Source organism: Muscardinus avellanarius, assembly GCF_963383645.1.
Source record: "Muscardinus avellanarius genome assembly, chromosome: 6".
Classification (NCBI taxonomy): Eukaryota; Metazoa; Chordata; class Mammalia; order Rodentia; family Gliridae; genus Muscardinus; species Muscardinus avellanarius.
In genome coordinates, this window is record NC_137791.1 from 138,312,561 (window position 1) to 138,330,905 (window position 18,345).

The window sequence follows — 18,345 nt, forward strand, 5'->3', positions numbered from 1 at the left end:
TGTAATTATACACAGACCAGATTGGCAAAAGTGAAAACCTGGCAACAGCAGGTGCTGGCAAAGCTGTGGAGCCACGGAAATTCCATTTTTAACGCGTTGTACATGTGGAGGAGCACAATATTAAAAAACAGTGCCAGGAGCTGGACTCGGTGGCGCACGCTGGTGATCCCAGGGAGGCTGCAGGAGGCCTGCGGGGTCCAAGGCAGACTCAGTAAGTTGGCGAGATCCTGTTTCAAAATAAAAGAGTAAAATAGGGCTGGCGGTGTAGCTCAGAGCTAGAATGCCCCCGGGTTCCTGCCCCCGGCTTCCATCCCTGGTACCACGAAAAAAGTGCAAGTCCGCACACTCTAGAGGAACTCGGGCGCAGGTGCATAGACACGGACGGGCCTGGCGCAGCCGCCAAAGGTCCGTCTACCAGAAACACACCAGTGAGCGTGGTAGTCGGTGCAACGCCCGCAGCGGCGAGCTGAGCTGAGCTGTGCGGGCCGCGCGAATAGACCGCACCGAGAGCAGTGAAGCAGCCCGCCAGCGCCTGCGTCGCCGCATCGCTATAGACAGGAGCGCCGGCTCGCTCTTTGGATAAACAACTGCTTACCCAAGCCAGGCAGAGGGCACCGGCGCCGGAGGCCGCTCCTTGGAGGTCCCACGGGTGTTCGCAACAACGCACTGGGCTGCACATTTGTGTTTTATTTACTTTTCTGTGTTTTATTCCATAGGAAGTGAAGGGGGGAGGGAGGTGCCCCTTCACGGAGCTGCTCCAGGCCTGCCAGGTAGGAGCAGGGCCCGAGCAGCTTCAGGCCTCCTCGCTCCCGGGGTCGCCTTAGGCTCTGGGAGGGGCTGCGGGGCTGCGGGAGGGGCGGCTCGCGTCTGCTCTGCCTGCAGCCTCTGTGTTTGGGAAGCTGTGTGGAGGAGGATGGTCACCTGTGCGTACTTTCTCCTGCTGTCTGGAGTTTGTCTCACACACCTGGGGTGGCCGGGGCTCACTACCGCCCCCGGCCTCCAAGCAAGGGCGCCTTCTCCATTCCCTGCCTCTCTAAGGCAGCCTTTCCCAGGTGGCGAGAACAGGACAGGCAGAGTTGCAGGATGTATGAACCCAGCAAAAGTCACGGGCAGAGACTGAGGCCCCTCTGCCCCCAGCTCTGCCCCACACTCCCTGAGGGACCTTGGTGTCATCTAGGTCATTCCCCTCCAGGGGTCACCCTCAAAAGTCTCTCCTGCTGGGCCCCAGTCAGCCTCTGGTCAGCCCCAGTGAGGGCCAGCCTGTCCCAGGAAGTCCTTGAGCACCAAGCCCTGGTTGCTGCCCTCCTCTCTGGCCGTGCTCATAGCCACCCCACCCCTGGGATGTAGGAGCCCTACTGGGAGGCAGTCCTAGCCCTGACCAGCTGGGGCGCTCCCCACAACAGGACCCAGAGTTGGGAGCTGGGTGAGAACTTGTGAGAAGTCTCTTTTGGTTTAAAGAGAAAAAGGTCTCTAAGGCTGGGCTGTGGCTCAGTGGTAGAGCACACCCCTAGTATGAATGAGGCCCTGGGTTCAATCCCTGGTGCTGCAAAACAATAGTAATAACAGTAATAGTAATCAAGTAAATAAAAACATCTTGTGTGTGTGGCACTAAGGAATGAACCCAGGGGTAGTCTATTTCTGAGCTAAACCCATAGCCCTTTTTTTGTGTGTGTGTGTGCAGTACTGGGGATGGAACCCAGGGGCATTCTACCTCCAACCTACACCCCAGCCCTATTTTTTATTCTTTCTTTTGAAGCAGGGTCTCACTGAGTTGCATATGGCCTAAGTAGTAGCTGAGGCTGTCCATGAACTGCGATCCTCGGGTCTCAGCCTCCTGAATCCTGGGATTACAAGTGTGCACCGTCACGCCCGGCTTTTGGTTTTATTTCGAACCAAGATGTACTAAGTTGCTGAAGCTGGCCTTGAACCTGTGATTCCCTTATCTTAGCCTCTCAAGTACTGGCAAGGGCAAGGCAATTACTTGGACAGTGAAGTAATTCCAACTGTACAAACACAAAGTAAATTTTACAGGAATGGTAACTTTAGCCACAGTGGAGATTTGTGTGACCTGTTCCCAGGGTCCCTAATTGAGCTCAGGCAGACAGGACAAGTAATTCCAACTGTAAAGAGAGGGGATGGCTGGTTTTCTGGGGAGGGTTTGGACACCAGGAGCTCTCTGTAACCCCACTGACCACCCAGGGACAGGCTGAGCAGGAAGCAGCTGCAGTGTGGCAGTGGACACTGGTTTCTGGCAGCAGATGGCCACTGACATCCATAGGCCTGTCGTCCCAGCGCAGCCACGGTGCGCTGGTGCTGCCTCCCCCACATCCACTAACCCAGCTCATCCAGGAAACCACAGGCCCCCGAACACAGCAGGGGGTGGCACCCAAAGGCCCTGGCATGGCGCAGTGCAGTCCTCCATCCAGAATTCACCTAACAACTGTCCCCGTCTCCAACATGATATGAAGCGAGGACCAGGTGAGTCTGAAGTCCCTGCCGCACGCCCAGTGGCCCCCCACTCTTGACTGTGAGCCTGGCCAGCTGCTCCAGGGCTGCTCGGTGCACACCCAGCTCTGGGTCCAGGCCAGGCACCCAGAGGCGCTCAACAACCCAGCGACCAAGCCAACTACAGACAGGGCCCTGTCAGCTCTGCCGCCCACTGCCCTGGCCCTGACCCACGCCTCTGGAGCTGCAGGGCTGGCTGGGCCCGGACCTGTCACTAGCTGTGCTCTAGTGGCCTGTGCCCCAGAAAACACAGAGACCACCTCATAGGGCTCGTGTGGATTGCTCCCACCCGGACATCAGTGGGTACGCAGGCAGCTGCCCCCTCCTTCCAATCAAGCTCTGGGCACCAAGGCAAGTCATCTCTAGTTTATTGGGAGGCAGCAGCCCCTCCTGGGGCCTGTGTCTCACCATTCCTGGGGGTCCTAGGGCCAGCCCAAGACCCCACCCATGGCTCCCATCTTTCTTGGCTCCTGGCCCATTGCAGGGTAGTGTGCTGTGGGGACCAGACTCCTTCTTCAAGCCCAGGCAGGGCTCAGACGTGGGAGCCCAGGTTCCTGAGGCAGGGACAGGGAGGTGCTGGGCCAGGCAGGGGAGTCGGCAGTCCTCTGAAGCTGGGGCTGGCCCAACCCAAGGCCCAGCCGGCTGGGTGTCGGTTGGGGACCCCAGGGTCAAGCATGGCCTTTGCTCCTGCTCACGCTCCCAGACAGGTGGGTCTTCATCTGTGTGGCCAAGACTGTCCATGCCAGGCAGATGTCACCTGGGCCCAGTGTAGCCATACGGGTGGCGTAACAGCAGGCTCTGGTGGCTGGGCAGCACGTGGGTATGGTAGTGCTCCACCATGCTGCCCACACTCATGAACAGGACCTCGCCCTCCAGGTAGAACTTAGAGTCCTGCAGGGTGAAGGCAGCCGGGTCAGTGGGGCACTGCCCTGAGCGAGGCCCTCTATTGCAGTCAAGTGATGTAGTAGGGCCCACACCTGACTGCCCGTGTTCCTGCCATGTGGGCATGCACGTCGGGGCCATGCTCCCGAGTTCTGGCCTCTCTCCCACCAGCCCCAAGGATCCAACGTGGAGCCTGGGCCCCAAGGACTGCAGGCAAGGTCTTTAAGTAAACTCAGGGCCTAGGACTGACCACCTAGCCCTCTGGGGTTGGCTGAGGACAGAGCCAGGCAAGGAAAGGAAGGAGGCTGAGACGGGGAGAGGGCCTGGGAGCAAGGGACTTGGGTGGGATCATGCCCTGGAGGGGCCGTTCTTGGTCTACCTGCTGCCCACGTCCTATCAGGGAGATTTGCCTGGCCCCTCACAGAGCCCCTGGTCCGGGGTCCGCGCAGGGCCAGCCCCTCACCTTCTCAAAGATGCGGTAGTTCCTCACTTTGTTAGAGGACTCGTCCCACACGACCAGAACCTACAGAGAGGAATGCAGGAAGTAGACGGCGCAGCGAGAGGCTGCAGGGCAGACCTCGGGAGCCAGGCTCCAGACGCCCTGCCCACGGGGTCACCCAGTGCGAGCCTCCTGCCCTCAGAGAGCTTCCAATGAGCCTGGGCGGCAGAGCAGGTGGCCGGAGCCCCAGCACAGAGACACGGCTCAGCGAGGTCACAGGCTACAGCCCAACAGGCAGGCAGCGCCAGCCCAGCTCCCAAGTGGCCTCTCTGGCCGCTCCAGCACACAAACCCCGCCCCACACCGCCCCTTTAGCTCCTAAAAACGGGGTGCTGCAGGGGCCCCAAGGGCCGAATTCAGTAGAGGTGCCCATAAAAGGCTGCACAGTGAGGCAAACCATTATGAAGGCCTGGGCCCACCGGCCGCTGCGGGGCGCGAGGGCCAGGAGGTCCCTGTGGTGCACCCACCTTCCCGGACTTGGTGGAGGAGTTCCGGATGCAGTACAGGCCGTCCTGGGGCTCGCCCCGGACGCTGGTGGCTTTGAACAGCCTAAGGTGAAAGGGTGTGTTGGCAGGTGGCCTGCTCGCTGCGTCTGCCCCTCGCCACCCTGGCTCAGGCTCTGAGCGACTGGCTGCCACCAGGGCTGACTGCCCAGCTGCTCTCAGGTTTCCTGGGCAGTCGGGCCGTGGCCTTGAGCCTGCGAGTGCCCATCGCCACGGGAGAGGCAGGGGACCTCCCGCCTCACCCCGCACGCACAGAACGGCTTCACACTGACCTCTCCACCTCGCAGGACTCCGTGGTGTTGACAAAGACTGAACTGGGCAGCGGCACCTGGAAGAGGCCAGCGGCGGGCCGTGTTGAGGGCCATGCGGCGCCCCACTCCCGCACCGGGCGTCCCGTCCCCCACTCGGGCGCGGCCTGCGGCTCCCCACTGCCCCCACCCAGCCTGCCTTCTCGTAGTCCTCATCTGAGTCCTCTCCACCGGTGTCGGCCTGCGAGGGGCGCCGGGGCTTTTCAAAGGAGAAGCTCTTGAAACTCTGTCCATCCGGGGGCGACCGCCTGGGGCCAGGCAGAGAGGAAGGCAAGACAGGTCACCTAACCGCAGGGACAGGCGACCCCTGCACATGGCCCTCCATGGGGCAGTGTCACGCTCGGCACGGGAGTCTGTGGGGTTCTGGCTGCCACGCCTCGGAAGGCCCAGAATGACAGCTCCGAGAGGCCCAGCCCGCTGCCCGGGAGCAAGAAGGCACCAGGCCTGGAAGCCCGCGTGCTGGCCAGGGCCGTGGGCAGCAGTGCTAGGCATCCGAGCTCACACAGTGTCACAGGGGACATTGCTGGGGCCCAAGCTCTGCTGCGGGCTGTGTGACCCTGGTCACGTCACACCCCTCGGGTCCACGGGGCTGGGGGCAGATGGAGTAGTCTGAGCCCAAGGGCCACACAGCAGGGGCGCTGCGCACTCCGCAGGTTGCCTGGTGGTCCTCCCCAGACCGAGCCCAGGGGGAGTTAAGGAGGCCATGCCAGGTGGATTGCTGGCTGCGGGGAGGCTGAGCCCTGGGCCAGCATGCTCAGCGCACACAGCCCTGCAACACGGGCCAGCCCCAGGCCTGGGCAGAGACTGGCACCCAACACCTCTGCCTCAGGTTCTTCAGGAAGCAGAACTGGGGTGTGCAAAGGGTCCCCCAGGCACTTCCCCACCTGCGGCAGGGGCCGCAGATATGCTAACAGCACCAGGAAGAGGATGGTCCAGGGGCGCCAGGTCAGTGCACCCACAAGGTCATCCTGCACACACAGGTCCTGCAGTCTGCCTCCGGTCCCTGCCGCCTCTGACCATGCATGGGTGTGGGTGACCGTGTGGGAGCGAGGGACCCCCAGGCTCCTGGTCCTGCCCAGCATTTCCAGCCGGCCTCGGGCTGACTCACTACTTCACGTCCAGCCACCTCCCCCTGCAAGCGCACAAAGGCAGCCTTGACGGCTCCACAGCAGGAAGCTTGCCCAAAGCCCAGGCAGGCTCGCGGTGGAGGCCGGAGGAAGGGCCTTCAGAGGCAGGCCGGCACCAGGAGCTCACAGCCTTCTTCACCGGCCCTGCACCCCCGAGGCCCATGCACATCCACCCCGTGGGCTCCACACCAGCACCCCCGGGCCAGCCACTTGCCCAGGCAGGCAGGGTAACAGAGGACCAACCCCTTGCACCTATACCCTGCCATGGGCCCCTAGTGCCAGGGGCATAGAGCAACAGCCGGGGAGCAGCTGGCCCGCGAGGGGACTGGGGCCGACTCACTGGAGGTGAGGGAGTGCTGGCCTCTCCGGCCTGGGCAGCACTGCAGGACGAGTGGCAGGCTCCGGCATGGGCAGCTTCAGCACAGGAGGTCTGGGGGCCACGGGGGGAGCCACGAGCCCGGGCTTGGCTGCCTCCCTTGGGGGGGCCTCCTCAGCCATCTTCAGGAACTTGGGCTTGCTGGCCGGCACAGGTGGGGGCACAGGGGCGGGTGGTCCCCGGGGGGACAGGTGGAAGGACTTGAGCTTGTCACAGTTCCTGGAGGTGACGGCCACAATGGCCGAGCCAGAGGCTGTGCTGGCCCCATGGCTGGGGGCCCAGGGCTCCGGGCTGGAGCTGGCACTCTCTCGGAAGCAAGGGGGTTTCCAGAGGCTGGGCCCGGCAGGCGTGCTGCTAGGTGGGGGGTCGCTCATCCTTCGGGAGGTAGTGGGCACCCTGAGGCCAGGCTCAGCCCGCCTCAGGCCCAGGGGGTCCCTCTTAGTGTCCTCGGGGGCCCCGGTAGCATCCGAGACGCCGCGCTTCGGGGGCAGGGGAGGCAGCAGGAGGCTTGGGCTCTGGGAGGTGAAGGAGTGGGCACGAGGCAGGTCAGAGAAGGCTGGCTTCCTGGGCGTGGGCACTGGGGGTGGCGGGTAGGACGGTGGGTGAGTCAGGGCGTCTGCAGAGTAAAGAGAAGCAGGTCAGTAGCACCCTCTGGAGGCTGGACCCACACTTCCCCGCTGGCAACAGTGGGAGCCTCAGGCCGCCCATCCTGGGCCTGCCCGCTGCCCATCGGCTTCCTGGTCTGTGGGTCGGCACTGGGGGAGACTGTTGGGAGTGAGCAGCTGGCTCCAGGCCTCTTAATATTGGGGTCACAGCAGGGAAACTGAGGCCACACAGGAGGAGCGGCTGCCACCCCTAGTCTCCGAGAGCCCTGCTCCTGGTCCTGGGCCTCGCCCCCTACCCGCCGAGAGGTCCCGCCTACCCTCGGGCTTCGGGGGCTCAGGGCAGTCAGGCTCCAGGTATGAATCATCCTCGTCTTCATGCTCGTAGTCTGTGCAGAGAGAGAGGGTGAGGCCCAGGGCCAGGGCGGCTGCTGCCCTGCATCCGGAGCCAAGCAGGCCTCAGTCACTGCCAGTGGAGCGGGTGCGGAGGGCCCTGAACACGCCTCCCTCCTCCCAGCGCTGATGCGGAGAGCGGGGAGCCAGAGGGGCAGCGGTGCGGACGGGCCTCACCTTCGTTGTCCATGGGGTATGGAGAGAGGCTGATGTCCACGGGCCGCTCCACCATGCCGTAGAAGCTGTCCGTCTCTGAGCTGGAGTCACTGAAACGCCAGGACAGAGGGGCAGGTGGTGAGCCCTGGCACTCACACAAAGACAGGCGCTCATACAGGCAGACATGCAGCTGTGCACAGGCACACGAGCCGCATGCATGCACACAGATGACACACACGCATGTTCACACACACTCACACTCAGATCGACACACAGATAAACACAGACACTAAGGCACGCACACACATACCCAGGTGCGGCTACACACACGCCATGGGCTGATGCACACAGGCGTACATACATGGCTACAAGGAGACACGGGACTGGAGGCTGCGGGGCCTCCCGCACCCCAGCTGGCCCGTGTGTCCACCTGCTCCTGCCCGACAGACGAGCAGCCTGCATAGAGGGCCAGGGGTCTGCGCTTCAGTCTCCTCACAGAAGGACAGGATGTCTGCTGTTCCCTTGGAGAGGCCCTGCTGTCCCCTGGACCACTGCAGGGGGAGATGCTCAGATGCTCCGTGAGCCCTCTCCCCGGGAGATGCAGTCTACTCTCATCCCAAGAGTGAGGCTGGAAGTTGGGTTGGGGACCCAAAGCTCTGAGCAAGTGCGGGGCGCCCGGGGGAGGGGCGAGGCTCAGGCGGCTCCACGGAGGAGCTACTAGTAGATGCCACAGAGCCAGAGCCGGGAGGCGGCGCGTGCCTGTAGCCCCGGTACTTGGGAGGTTGGGACAGGAGACTGCAGGTTCACGGTCAGCTTCAGTAACTTAGGCCCTCTGCAACTCAGTGAGACCCTGCTTCAAAACAAAAAACAAAACAAAACAAAATAGAAGCCAGGCGTGGTGGCATAGGAGCTGAGACAGGAGGATTATGGGTTAGAGGACAGCCTCAGTAAGAAGTGATACTCTCATCAACCTAGTAAAATCTGTTTCAAAGAGTGTTGCTCAGAGGTAGAACGCTCCTGGTTTCAATCCCCAGGACCACAAAAATAAATAGAGCTAGGGGTGTAACTCAGAGACAGATTTCCCCTGGGTTCAATCCCTGATTTAAAAAAAAAAAAAAGGCAACACTGAGACAGAGACATGGAGAGGTGGGGCTGGAGAAGAAGGTGAGCGTACACACACACACACACACACACACACACACACACACACAGGGCACCCTCTCACACACATGCCACCGGCTGGCACTTCGAGGAAGGGGCTCCGGGCCATGCCCCCAGGGCCGGGAGGGGGACTCACGCCCAGCCTGGGCCCACCCACCATACCCCCCAGCCTACCTGGAGTCCAGGGGCAGCTCCTTCTGCTCGTGGGAGTGGCCGATCTCCCTGCGCAGCAAGGCCATCCAGCTCTGCGGGCCGCCGGGGCAGTGGCATGGAGCTGTCAGGGTGACCCCCACTCCACGCCCTCGCCCACCCCGGCTGCTCTGCCAGGATCAGCAACCTCGGGAGTGGGCCGCGGAGCTGCATGCCCAGCCCCCGGCCCCGTGGAGGCCTCCCCGACATCCCGAGGGTGGGTGCTGGCACCAGGCTCTGGGCAGCACCCGGTGGGGGCCTGTATCCCAGCCACATGTACACAGGGACAGGGCAGCGCCACGCCAGCCCCGGCCTAGAGCTGATGGGAAGCTAGAACCCGGGCCAGGGCGCCTCCTGCAGCAGGCCCCGGCCGGCCGCCAACCCGCGCCCCAGTCACCTTGCGCTCATCCTCAGAGGAGGCAGAGAAGAACCACGTGCGGTGCTTCTTGCTGACGTGAACGATCTTGAAGGGGAAGACGTTGTGGGAAGTCGTCTCCTCCACGGCCCGCATCACCCTGAGGGCAGAGCGATCGCCACTTCGCACACGCTCGCCAGCCGGTCTCCAGCCCCATGCCCGGAGGGCCTCAGCACCCAGCATCGAGACCCCACGGCGCAGGCAGCCCTGTGCGGGGTCTGGGGGTCTCACTGCAGCCGACTCTGTGTCCTGCTCCCAGTATGCCTGCCTTTACTTCCTGACATCCTCCACAGCCCTCCAGGGTGCCTCTTCGTCCAGCGGCCCGGCCATCCCACTCTCCACAGATGCCCTCTGGGCAGCCCCGCCATTCCCCCTTCTGGCTTCAGGCAGACAGCAGATGTGGGTGGGGGGAGCAGCTAGAAGGGGTGCTGCACCTACGGGGCTTCCTGGACAGGCCACAAGCAGGGCTGAGTTGGGGCCACACCATCCCCACCGCCTGCCTGTGTTACCCTACAAGGCAGCCACACCCCGCGGGGCCTCACGGGGCTCTGAGCGGCCCCGCGCGGCCCCACATGTACTTTGGGGAACGACTCTTGTCATGTCTGCTCTGTGGCCCACTCCCCAGCCATGATCGCAAAGTCTACCGTGTGAGCACTGGGCAGGGGTGCCCACCTGGCCCACCAGAGGACCTAGCCAGAGCCCCTCAGGCCCCACTGCCTGCTGGGTAGGACAGGTCCCTGGGGCACAGCCCTATCTGCCACTAGGTCCAGAGTTCAAGCCTTGGCTGGCACATGCCACGTGCCGGAGGGCTGTGTCTGGGGAGAGGATGACTCCAGGAGCCCCAGAGCTCCAGTCCTGAGGACTGCCTGCTCTCCACGGGGCCCTCAGGATCTCTGGCTGCTGCGGCTGTGGCCGGGGAAAGCCAGGGCCTGGAGGAAGTCCTGTCACTAATGCCACATGAGCTCCAGCGGAAGGGGCCGGGCCTTAGGGAGGGGTGCGGGCCTTAGGGAGGGGTGCAAGGGCAGGCCACTGCTGGGACGCAGGGCCTGGTGGCACAACCCGGGGCCAGAGCTCAGCAGCCAGCACCTAAACCCTGCTCCGCATTCCCTCAAGCTGCAGGGGCCAGGCCCTGCCGACCAGCTCATATCCTGTGCTGTGCCCCGTGGCACTGGAGGGCTCTGGCCCAGGGCCCACCCGCCCCTTAGTCCGGAAGCCCTCACGGGCAGGCTCATGACCGCTCCCTGGATAGAGCCAGCCCACGGCACATGTGAAGCAGGGGACTGGTCCCTAGCATGGGGGACCCTGGAGCCAGGGAGTGTGGGCAGGCCCAAGTTAGGACAGGGCATGGGCTGGCTTCAGGAGGAGGCTATGGGGGTGAGGGGGAGGATGGGACAGCAGAGGGACATGGAAGTCCCCGGGCAGTAATCAAGTGGAGACTCTACAGAGCAGACTGTCCGGGCCCTTGAAGCCTGTCCCTGAAGCGCAGGAAAGCCCAATGGGGACCTCACTCCCAGGCCCCCGCCAGGCCTGGGAAGAACACGACATAGGCAGGCGCAGGCGTCCCGGGGCTGAGCAGGCAGCGGGCCAAGGGAGGTCACCTCCCGAGAGCCAGGGCTTCCCCGGGGGACGAGGGGTAGATGGCGCTGAGCTGAGCTGAGCGGGCCGCGGGGGACGCAGGGCACGCAGGGCACGGGCCAGGGCGGCAACGGGAGGGCACTCACCGGTTGTAGCCGCTCAGTGAGAAGGCGCCCTGCGGGGAGGCGGACGTGCTGCTCTTGAAGTAGTAGATACAGCGCTTGTGGATGATGACAAAGCGTAGGGGCCCTGTGGCAGGCCAGGCGAGGTCACGGGCCGCAGGGCAGACCCTCCCACAGGCCCAGGCGGCTTGGGCCAGGCAGGTCACAGTCCCGGGCAGACCCTCCCACAGGCCCGGGCGGCTTGGGCCAGGCTGAGGCTCAGCAGCGCTGAGGGAGGGGCAGGAAGCCGGGCTGGCCTGCTGCCTCCTTGGGGCCACCATGCGCCCTGACGTGGGCAGAGGCGTGGGCATGCTGGCCAGAGAAGGGGGATTCAGGGGGTGAGAGCTGGTATGGTGGTACACACTTGAAATCCCAGTATTTAGGGGGCTGAGTCAGAGCGAGAGGTTAGGGCTAAGCAGAGAGCTGGACTGGCACACTAAGAACGCCCAAAGCACTGGCAGAGGGCACCGCCGGGACAAAGGCACGTGTGCCCGTGGCGAGGAGGGATGCAGGCCCCAGTGCTTCCTGCCCGCAGCTTCCCCACACCCGGGCATCTCCAGGCCTGCCGTCCCAGGAGCTAGCACCTTGGTCTCCTGCGGCCTCAGAGGCTCAGGGCCCGCTGGCCCCCAGCATGGCACACAGACTCACCATGTGCCTAGGTGCCAACCACCTCCCACAGCACAGCAAGGCAAGGGTAGCATCAGGCCAGACCCGCCAGGCCGCCCGAGGCCCAGCCCGCCCACGGCTGGAGCTCCTGTGCTCAGCGCCAGCGCCAAATGCCTGTCCTCTGGATCCTGCCACGGTGCCCAGGGGCCCAGCCAGCAGAGAAGGAAGAGGGCCCTCCGTGGAAGGAAGCAGAGGCTCAGAGAGGGCGTGTGCTGGCCCGAGGAGGCCCAGCAGAGCAGCGGAGAAGCAGGACCAGCGTCCGGCTCTGTCCCACATCCTCCCTTTGTGGTCCCCACTGCCTGGGGCTCACATTTGAGCAGCTGCAGCTGGGTGCCCCCCTTCTTGTGCAGGTAGCCGGCCTTGGCCACACCCCCGGGCATGGTCAGCAGATTCTGGGCTCCGATGGCCTTCATGGGGACAGGCCAGTGCATCTCCTCAGCCGCCATGAATCTGCAAAGAGGAAGGGACAAGCTCAGAGGGGAGGGGTACAGGGGATGGCCCAGCTGGGGACCCTGGGGAGCCCTGCCAAGCCCCAGGAGGCAGCACACAGGGCCAAGTAGTGAGGAACGAGGAAACCCCTTTTCCAAAGGCCAGGCTTCCAGGTGGTCCCCTAGGTCCCCACCTGACTCCCAGGATGCCCAGAGCTGTGCCCTTTTACCTTCACTGACTCACTGGGCACACACCTACTGAGTGCACAACCCTGAGTGGGCTGGATATGGCTCCGATTCAGAAAACCCCAGCCAGGTAGGTCAGGCCTCATGCCATGACTACCAACCACCTCCCAGTGCCAGGTAGTAATGTTTTCTTTCTTTCTTTCTTTCTTTTTTTTTTTTTTTTTTTTTTTTTTTTTTTTTTTTTTTTTTTTTTTTTTGCAGTACTGGGGATGGAATCCAGGAGCATTCTACCTCTGAGCTACACCCCCAGCCCTATATTTTATTTTTTATTTTGAAACAGGGTCTCATTGAGTTGCAAAGGGCCTCGCTAAGGAACTGAGGAGGTCTTCGAACCGTGATTCTCCTGTCTCAGTCTCTCAAATGCTGGGATTACAAGCATGCGCCACCACGCCCGGTATCATCATCATCATCATTATTGTTTATTATTATTATTATTATTAATTAATTATTATAACAATGGTGCCTGCCCTAGACAGGAAGTCCAAGAGGGCTTCCTGGAGGAGGCAACACTGGGTCACCACCTGAAATTGGGAATTAAAGTGGTATGGGGGTAGGGTAGGTCCTGGACTCCCTCCCCACCAGCTCTGCCCTTTGGCTGGGAAGAAGCAAGGGGCACGCCCCAGATGCCCATCCTCGGCGGCTTGCGTCCATCATCCCTTTCCTGAGACCCCGAGACTGGGAGAGGGAAAGCCGGGCCGCCAGAGCCCCTGGTTCCTTGGCCCAACGACCTGCCAGCCTGGCTTGGCTTTCTGCAGGATTCCCTGGCCTGCTGCTGGAGCCACAGAAGGGAGGACAGAGTGGACGCCACCTGTCCTGCAGCTAGCTCTCGTCTGCAGGAGCTGCGGGGCCCACCTGGTCAGCTCCGTGTCCACCCGGTCCACTTGCCCTCCCTGTCTGCGCAGCCGGGACTGTCCTGGGGATAGGTGGGGGTCTGGGGTGACCTGGGTCCTGCCCCCTACGCGGGGCCCTCCCTGGACTCCGACGGGTGGTCTGCCGGCCTGGCTGCCATGACCCACTTCCTGGCCACATGGACCAAGCCCCAGAGCCCTCTCCCAAGTGCCCAGTGGCGTCCGAGGCCCCGCCCCACGCGGCTCCCCGTGCAGCCCCTGAGCCCCGCAGAGCTGGGGGGTATGTGGCCAGTGTCCGGCTGAGCGGCCGCTGGGACTCCCACTGGCTCCAGCCCCGAACACCCTCGGGCGGCGCGCTCCCACCCCGGCCCCAGCAGGCTGCTCTGCCGGCCGCCGCCGCCATCTGCCTCCCGCACCGTCCCCGCCAGCCAGGGACAAAGGCCGGCCGCGCCCGCCCGGTACTCACCGCGCCCCCGCCCTCGGCCGGCCCCGCGCGCAGCGGCACGGCCCCGCGCCCGCCATGCCGCCGGCCCCGCCCCGCCCGCCTCAGTTTCCCCAGCTGCCGCGGGGCCGGCGCGGGGGGCGGGGCGCTCAGCGAGGCTCCGCGTGCAGAAGAGGCTGAGCCGGGCGGCGGAATCCCAGCATCCGGAACTGAGGCAGAAGGAATTGCTTCTCCCACAGCCTCAGCTACTTAGGCCCTTTGCAACTCAGTTTCAAAAAAAATAATTAAAGAAAAGTAGCCGCGCGTGGTGGCGCACGCTTGTCATCCCCGCGCTTGGGAGGCGGAGACAGGAGGATCGCAGGTCCGAAGCCAGCCTCAGCTACTGAGTGAGGCTCTCGGCACCTTAGTGAGAGCCTGTTTCCAAAATATATATACATATACATATACATATACATATACATATACATACACATACACATACACATACACATACACATACACATACACACATACATACATACATACATACATACATATATATATATATATATATATATATATATATATATGTCTGGGAGTATAGCCCGGAGGTAGAAAGCCTCTGGGTTCCACTTTCAGTACCACCAAAAAAATAAAAAATAAATAAAATAAAATAAAAATAATAGGGCTGGGGGTGTCACTCAGGGGTAGAATGCCCTTGGGTTCCATCCCCAGTACTGCAAAGGAAAAATAAATAAATAAATAAAAGACTAAAAAATAGGGCGGGGTGTAGCTCAGAGGTAGACTATCCCTTGGTTCTACCTCCAGTACCGCAAAAAAAAAAAGAGAGAGAGAGAGAGAGAAAAGAAAAGGAAAGAAGCACCCTTGGAAGAGGACGTTTCCTTCCAGCCTGCTGCAGTAAGCACCTCTGGAAGATGGCACCACTCCCCGCGGGCTGTAGCGCCTCCCCAGAGGCGGGGGTCAGCCTGGTCCTCAGCAGCTCCCCGTGCTGGTCCCAGAGAGCCCTCCCAGCGGCCAGAGGCCAGTGAGGCCCTTGCCGGCTGCCAGCCCCCACCACCCCGGCATTCAGGCTGACTCGGCTCTGACAGCGGCCCGTTCCCAGCCTCTGTGCACCGGGCAGCCCCCAGCTTCAAGGCCTCTACTCCAGGCCCTCTCTTGGGCCGCTGCCGGCTGTGCGGGGTCTGGGGGCTCACTGCAGCCCGACTCCGTGTCCTGCTCCCCATGCGCCTGCCTACTCCCTGGCGTCCTCCAGCTGCCCGGCCATCCCACTCTCCACGATGGCCTCTGGCAGCCCTGCCACCCCCTTCTCAAGCCCCCAGTGCTTCCCTCCACCCCCGGCCGGCAGCGTGGTTCTGGTTCTGTCCCTGTCCCTGCTCCCTTTGAGTCCCGGGGCTTCCTTGTGCAGGCCTCGCCACGCCCCGGGGCCTCTCTCACAAACTCTGCCAGGCCCTCCACCTCCTGTGCATCTGTGGCCAAACCCACCGAGCCCCACCTCCAGGCTGCGGCCAGTCCCCACTGCCTGCAGCGCAAGCTCAACTAGCAGCCCCAAGAGCCGGCTCAAAAGATCACCAAGCCTTCACAAACTCTTCCAGAAAATAGAAGAGGCGACCATTCCTTCTTCACCTCAAGACCAACAGCAGACAGCCATCGTAAGAAATGGAAACTACAGAACAGAGACATAAACATCCTCAAGAAAATGCTAACAAACTGAAGCCAGCAACTTATAAAAAGGACGGTACGACATAGCCATGTGGGATTTATCCCAGCAAGCAAGGTTGGCTGATATTCAAATCAGTGATGTAATATACCATAATGATAAAACACGTCTGGCAGAATCCAACAACCTCCATCATGAGACTAACACAGAAGGAGGAGGAGGAACAAACTATTCACAGAATACAGGAGCTTATATATTGAAAATTCTGAGGAATGCACTCAAAATTATTAGAATAAATGAGTTCAAAGCCGGGTGTGGAGGTGCACCCTTGTGATCCCAGCATTCGGGAGGCTGAGTCAGGAGGATCTTGGTTCGAGGCCAGCCTCGGCTACTTAGTGAGGCCCTTTGCAACTCACTGAGACCTTGTTTCAAAATAAAGAATAAAAACTAGGGCTGGGGGTGTAGCTCAGAGGTTGAATGCCCCTGGGTTCCATCCCCAGTACTTCAAAAATAAATAAATATGTAAATAAGTAAATAAATTAGTTCATCTACGTGACAGTACAAGACCAATATACAAAAGCCATTTGCTTTTTTTTTTTTTTTTTTTGGTACTGGGATTGAACCCTGGAACATTCTACCTCTGAGCCACACACCCCAGCCCTTTTTATATTTTGAAACAGGCTCTCACTGCATCGCTGAGGGTCTTACTAACTTGCTGAAGCTGGCTTCCAACCTGCGGTCGTCCTGTCTCAGCTTCCCCAGTACTGGGACGGCGGGCCTGTGGCACCATGTGCGGTTCCAGCTGGATCTCTATATAAGTCTCCAGGCAGTCTACCATAACCTCAGGAAGGTCCCCGACGTGGCGCTAGAGCCCTTCCACCCAGCTAACGCTCCACACCGGCTTGCCATGGGCTCCCGTCTTTAGAGCTTAGGGCAGGCCCAGCACAGAGTGGCCTGGCTCACAGGCTGCAGCTCCACCTGGGAAGGCCGCAGGCAGCCCTCGGGAGAGCCCCTGGCTGCCTCCCCACCCCCCCGTGCCTACGGCACCCACAGCAGCAGCCCTGCCCCAGTGAGCGGGCCAGGACTCACTTCCCTGGCTCTGGGGCTGAGGGAACCCTCTCCCCTGCAGCTGGGGGCTGCTGCAGGGCAAGCTGTGGAGACATGTAATCGATGTCGGGGTGGCTGGAGCTGCTGGCAGCTGCCGGGTCCCATGAGCCTTCCAGGGCTATGTGATCTTTGTGTGGGTGTGCATTGAGCCTGTGTGTATGCGTGTGCGTGTGAAGGCAGGGCACCGGGCGCACTCCAAGCGTGAACATGCCTCCCCACTCTCCCTCACAGTGGATACTGGTTCAGAAGGCAGGCCAGTGCTGCCCGGGCAGGCGGCAGGGCAGGAGCCCCCCAGGCCACGGAACACAGGCCCGGAGGCTCCACCTGCCGGGCCCTCCTGAGCGTGGCGCCACACACTGCTTCATGTCACAGGCAGTGCACGCGCACAGGACATGCATGGGGGCTGTGGGTGTGCACAGCCTTATGAGTGCGGTAGGGGTCCTGGAGGACGGGCTTCCTGGGCTCCCGGCCCTGGCTGTGCGGAGGGCACCAGCAGCTTGGGTGACCACAGTGCTGGGGACTTATGGGTAACAGTGAGCCGCAGGGCAAGGTAGGCCGGGGGTCCAGCCCCCAGGGGAAGAGCACTTACCTGTTCACACTCACGCTGCCATGTGCATTCACACTCATGTACGTACTCTGCACACACACCTGCGCCATACATACTCGTGTGTACACACATACACACATGTACTAACAATACAGACCATCTGGAGAAGTTTAGGACTTGAGCCGACGCTCCGGGCCCTGCGTAGCCAGGCTCTGTGCTCCTCAGAAAGCACCCACATCAGCACCCTAGGGCTAAACCGGAGCCACCCACACGGTGCCGATGAAGACCGCAGGGTCACGGGGCACCGCGACTGGCGCTGCACACCAGTGACGGTGCGGTGCGCGCCTGGGCTGGTGACGGCGCCGGCTCTGCGCCCCCGCCTCACACCTCCTCACACGGCTCACCCTCGGCTCTGCGCCCCCGCCTCACGCCTCGCACGGCTCACCCTCGGCTGGCTTCCCGACTCCCTCTTCCCAGATCTCTCTCTTTAATAGAATCAAACAAGGTCCAGAGATAAGCCATAGCAGAGGGCCCACAGCTGGCCGGCCGTCGGCACCACGGGGTTCACGGAGACGCCCCACCTCCTGGCGGGTGCCTGGAGCCCCAGGGAGTGGGCTCTTCCAGGCATGCGGGCAGCAGGGACCTCACACAGCTTGCTCTGTCCCCGACACATGTAAACACACGCGACATGTGTGCACACAGGATCCAAACTGATGCTGCTTGGCTCAGCAGTTCACAGGAAAGCCCTGCGCCCCCATCCACGCTGGCCCTGCGTCCCGGCTGGCTCGGGCTGAGCTGCGTGCAGGGCCAGGGGTGTCCAGCAGCAGCTCTCTATCTGTGCTCCCTCTGGCCCACTAGCTCCCAGGGCTCTCAAACCTGACCAGTCTCCAGCCCCGGGTCCTCCAAACCCTGATGAGGGCCGTGGCCTCACGCACCCCCACAGTTCTGGGCCAGCCCTCCTCCAGCCCCTGGCCCGGTCCCCCCACTGACCCGATGGCACTGACCCAGCACATGGCTCTCCTCCTGCCTGGCAATCTGCGGGGGGCTGGAGTCCTGGGGCCCAGGGAGTCCATGTAGCTCATGGAGTCCTGGGGCTGTGGGGAAGGTCCGCAGCCTCCATCCCCTGGCCTGTGAGGCCTGCGGCCCGGGCTGCCTAGAGGCTGCCTGGCTTCTGCCGCAGCTCAGCCCTGCTGTGTCTGGGCCTGTGGCCGCCAGGGCTTCCTCCCAGTTCGGGACTTCCTGTTACTGGCTCCCTGGGCTGCCCCAAGGAGCAGGCACTTCCTGCCTTGCACCCCGAGAGCTCCTGGAAGCCGCTGGGGCCCAGGGCGGCCCCTGACAAGCACATCATCCATCTGCAGGGTCTGGCCCCCACTCACCCTGCTTCTGTCCCGCTCTGGGCTCCAGACCCAACAGTGTCCCAGGAGGAGGCTCCCTGCTGTGTTCCCCTGTCCACCACACCAGAAAGCCACAAAGCCCCGCAGGAACTCACTGCACCCTTCCCCAGGGCAGGCCCTGCTGCCAGCCCCGCTAGGCAGTGTCCTCTGCACCAGGGA

The 18,345-nt window shown here is 62.1% G+C and overlaps 1 protein-coding gene across 1 annotated transcript; it reads right to left on the reverse strand.

The window, feature by feature from the left end:
* Nucleotides 1-3,258: 3,258 nt before the first annotated feature.
* SH3BP2 (SH3 domain binding protein 2) lies at nt 3,259-17,865 on the reverse strand (the record flags this gene model as incomplete). Its single annotated transcript, XM_080697602.1, has 13 exons — nt 3,259-3,396; nt 3,851-3,910; nt 4,353-4,434; nt 4,661-4,716; nt 4,836-4,944; nt 6,164-6,815; nt 7,122-7,190; nt 7,372-7,460; nt 8,686-8,756; nt 9,098-9,215; nt 10,837-10,939; nt 11,828-11,967; nt 17,783-17,865. The coding sequence occupies 13 exons, from the start codon at nt 17,863-17,865 to the stop codon at nt 3,259-3,261; spliced, it is 1,770 nt and encodes a 589-aa protein (XP_080553728.1).
* Between the last annotated feature and the right edge of the window lie 480 nt (nt 17,866-18,345).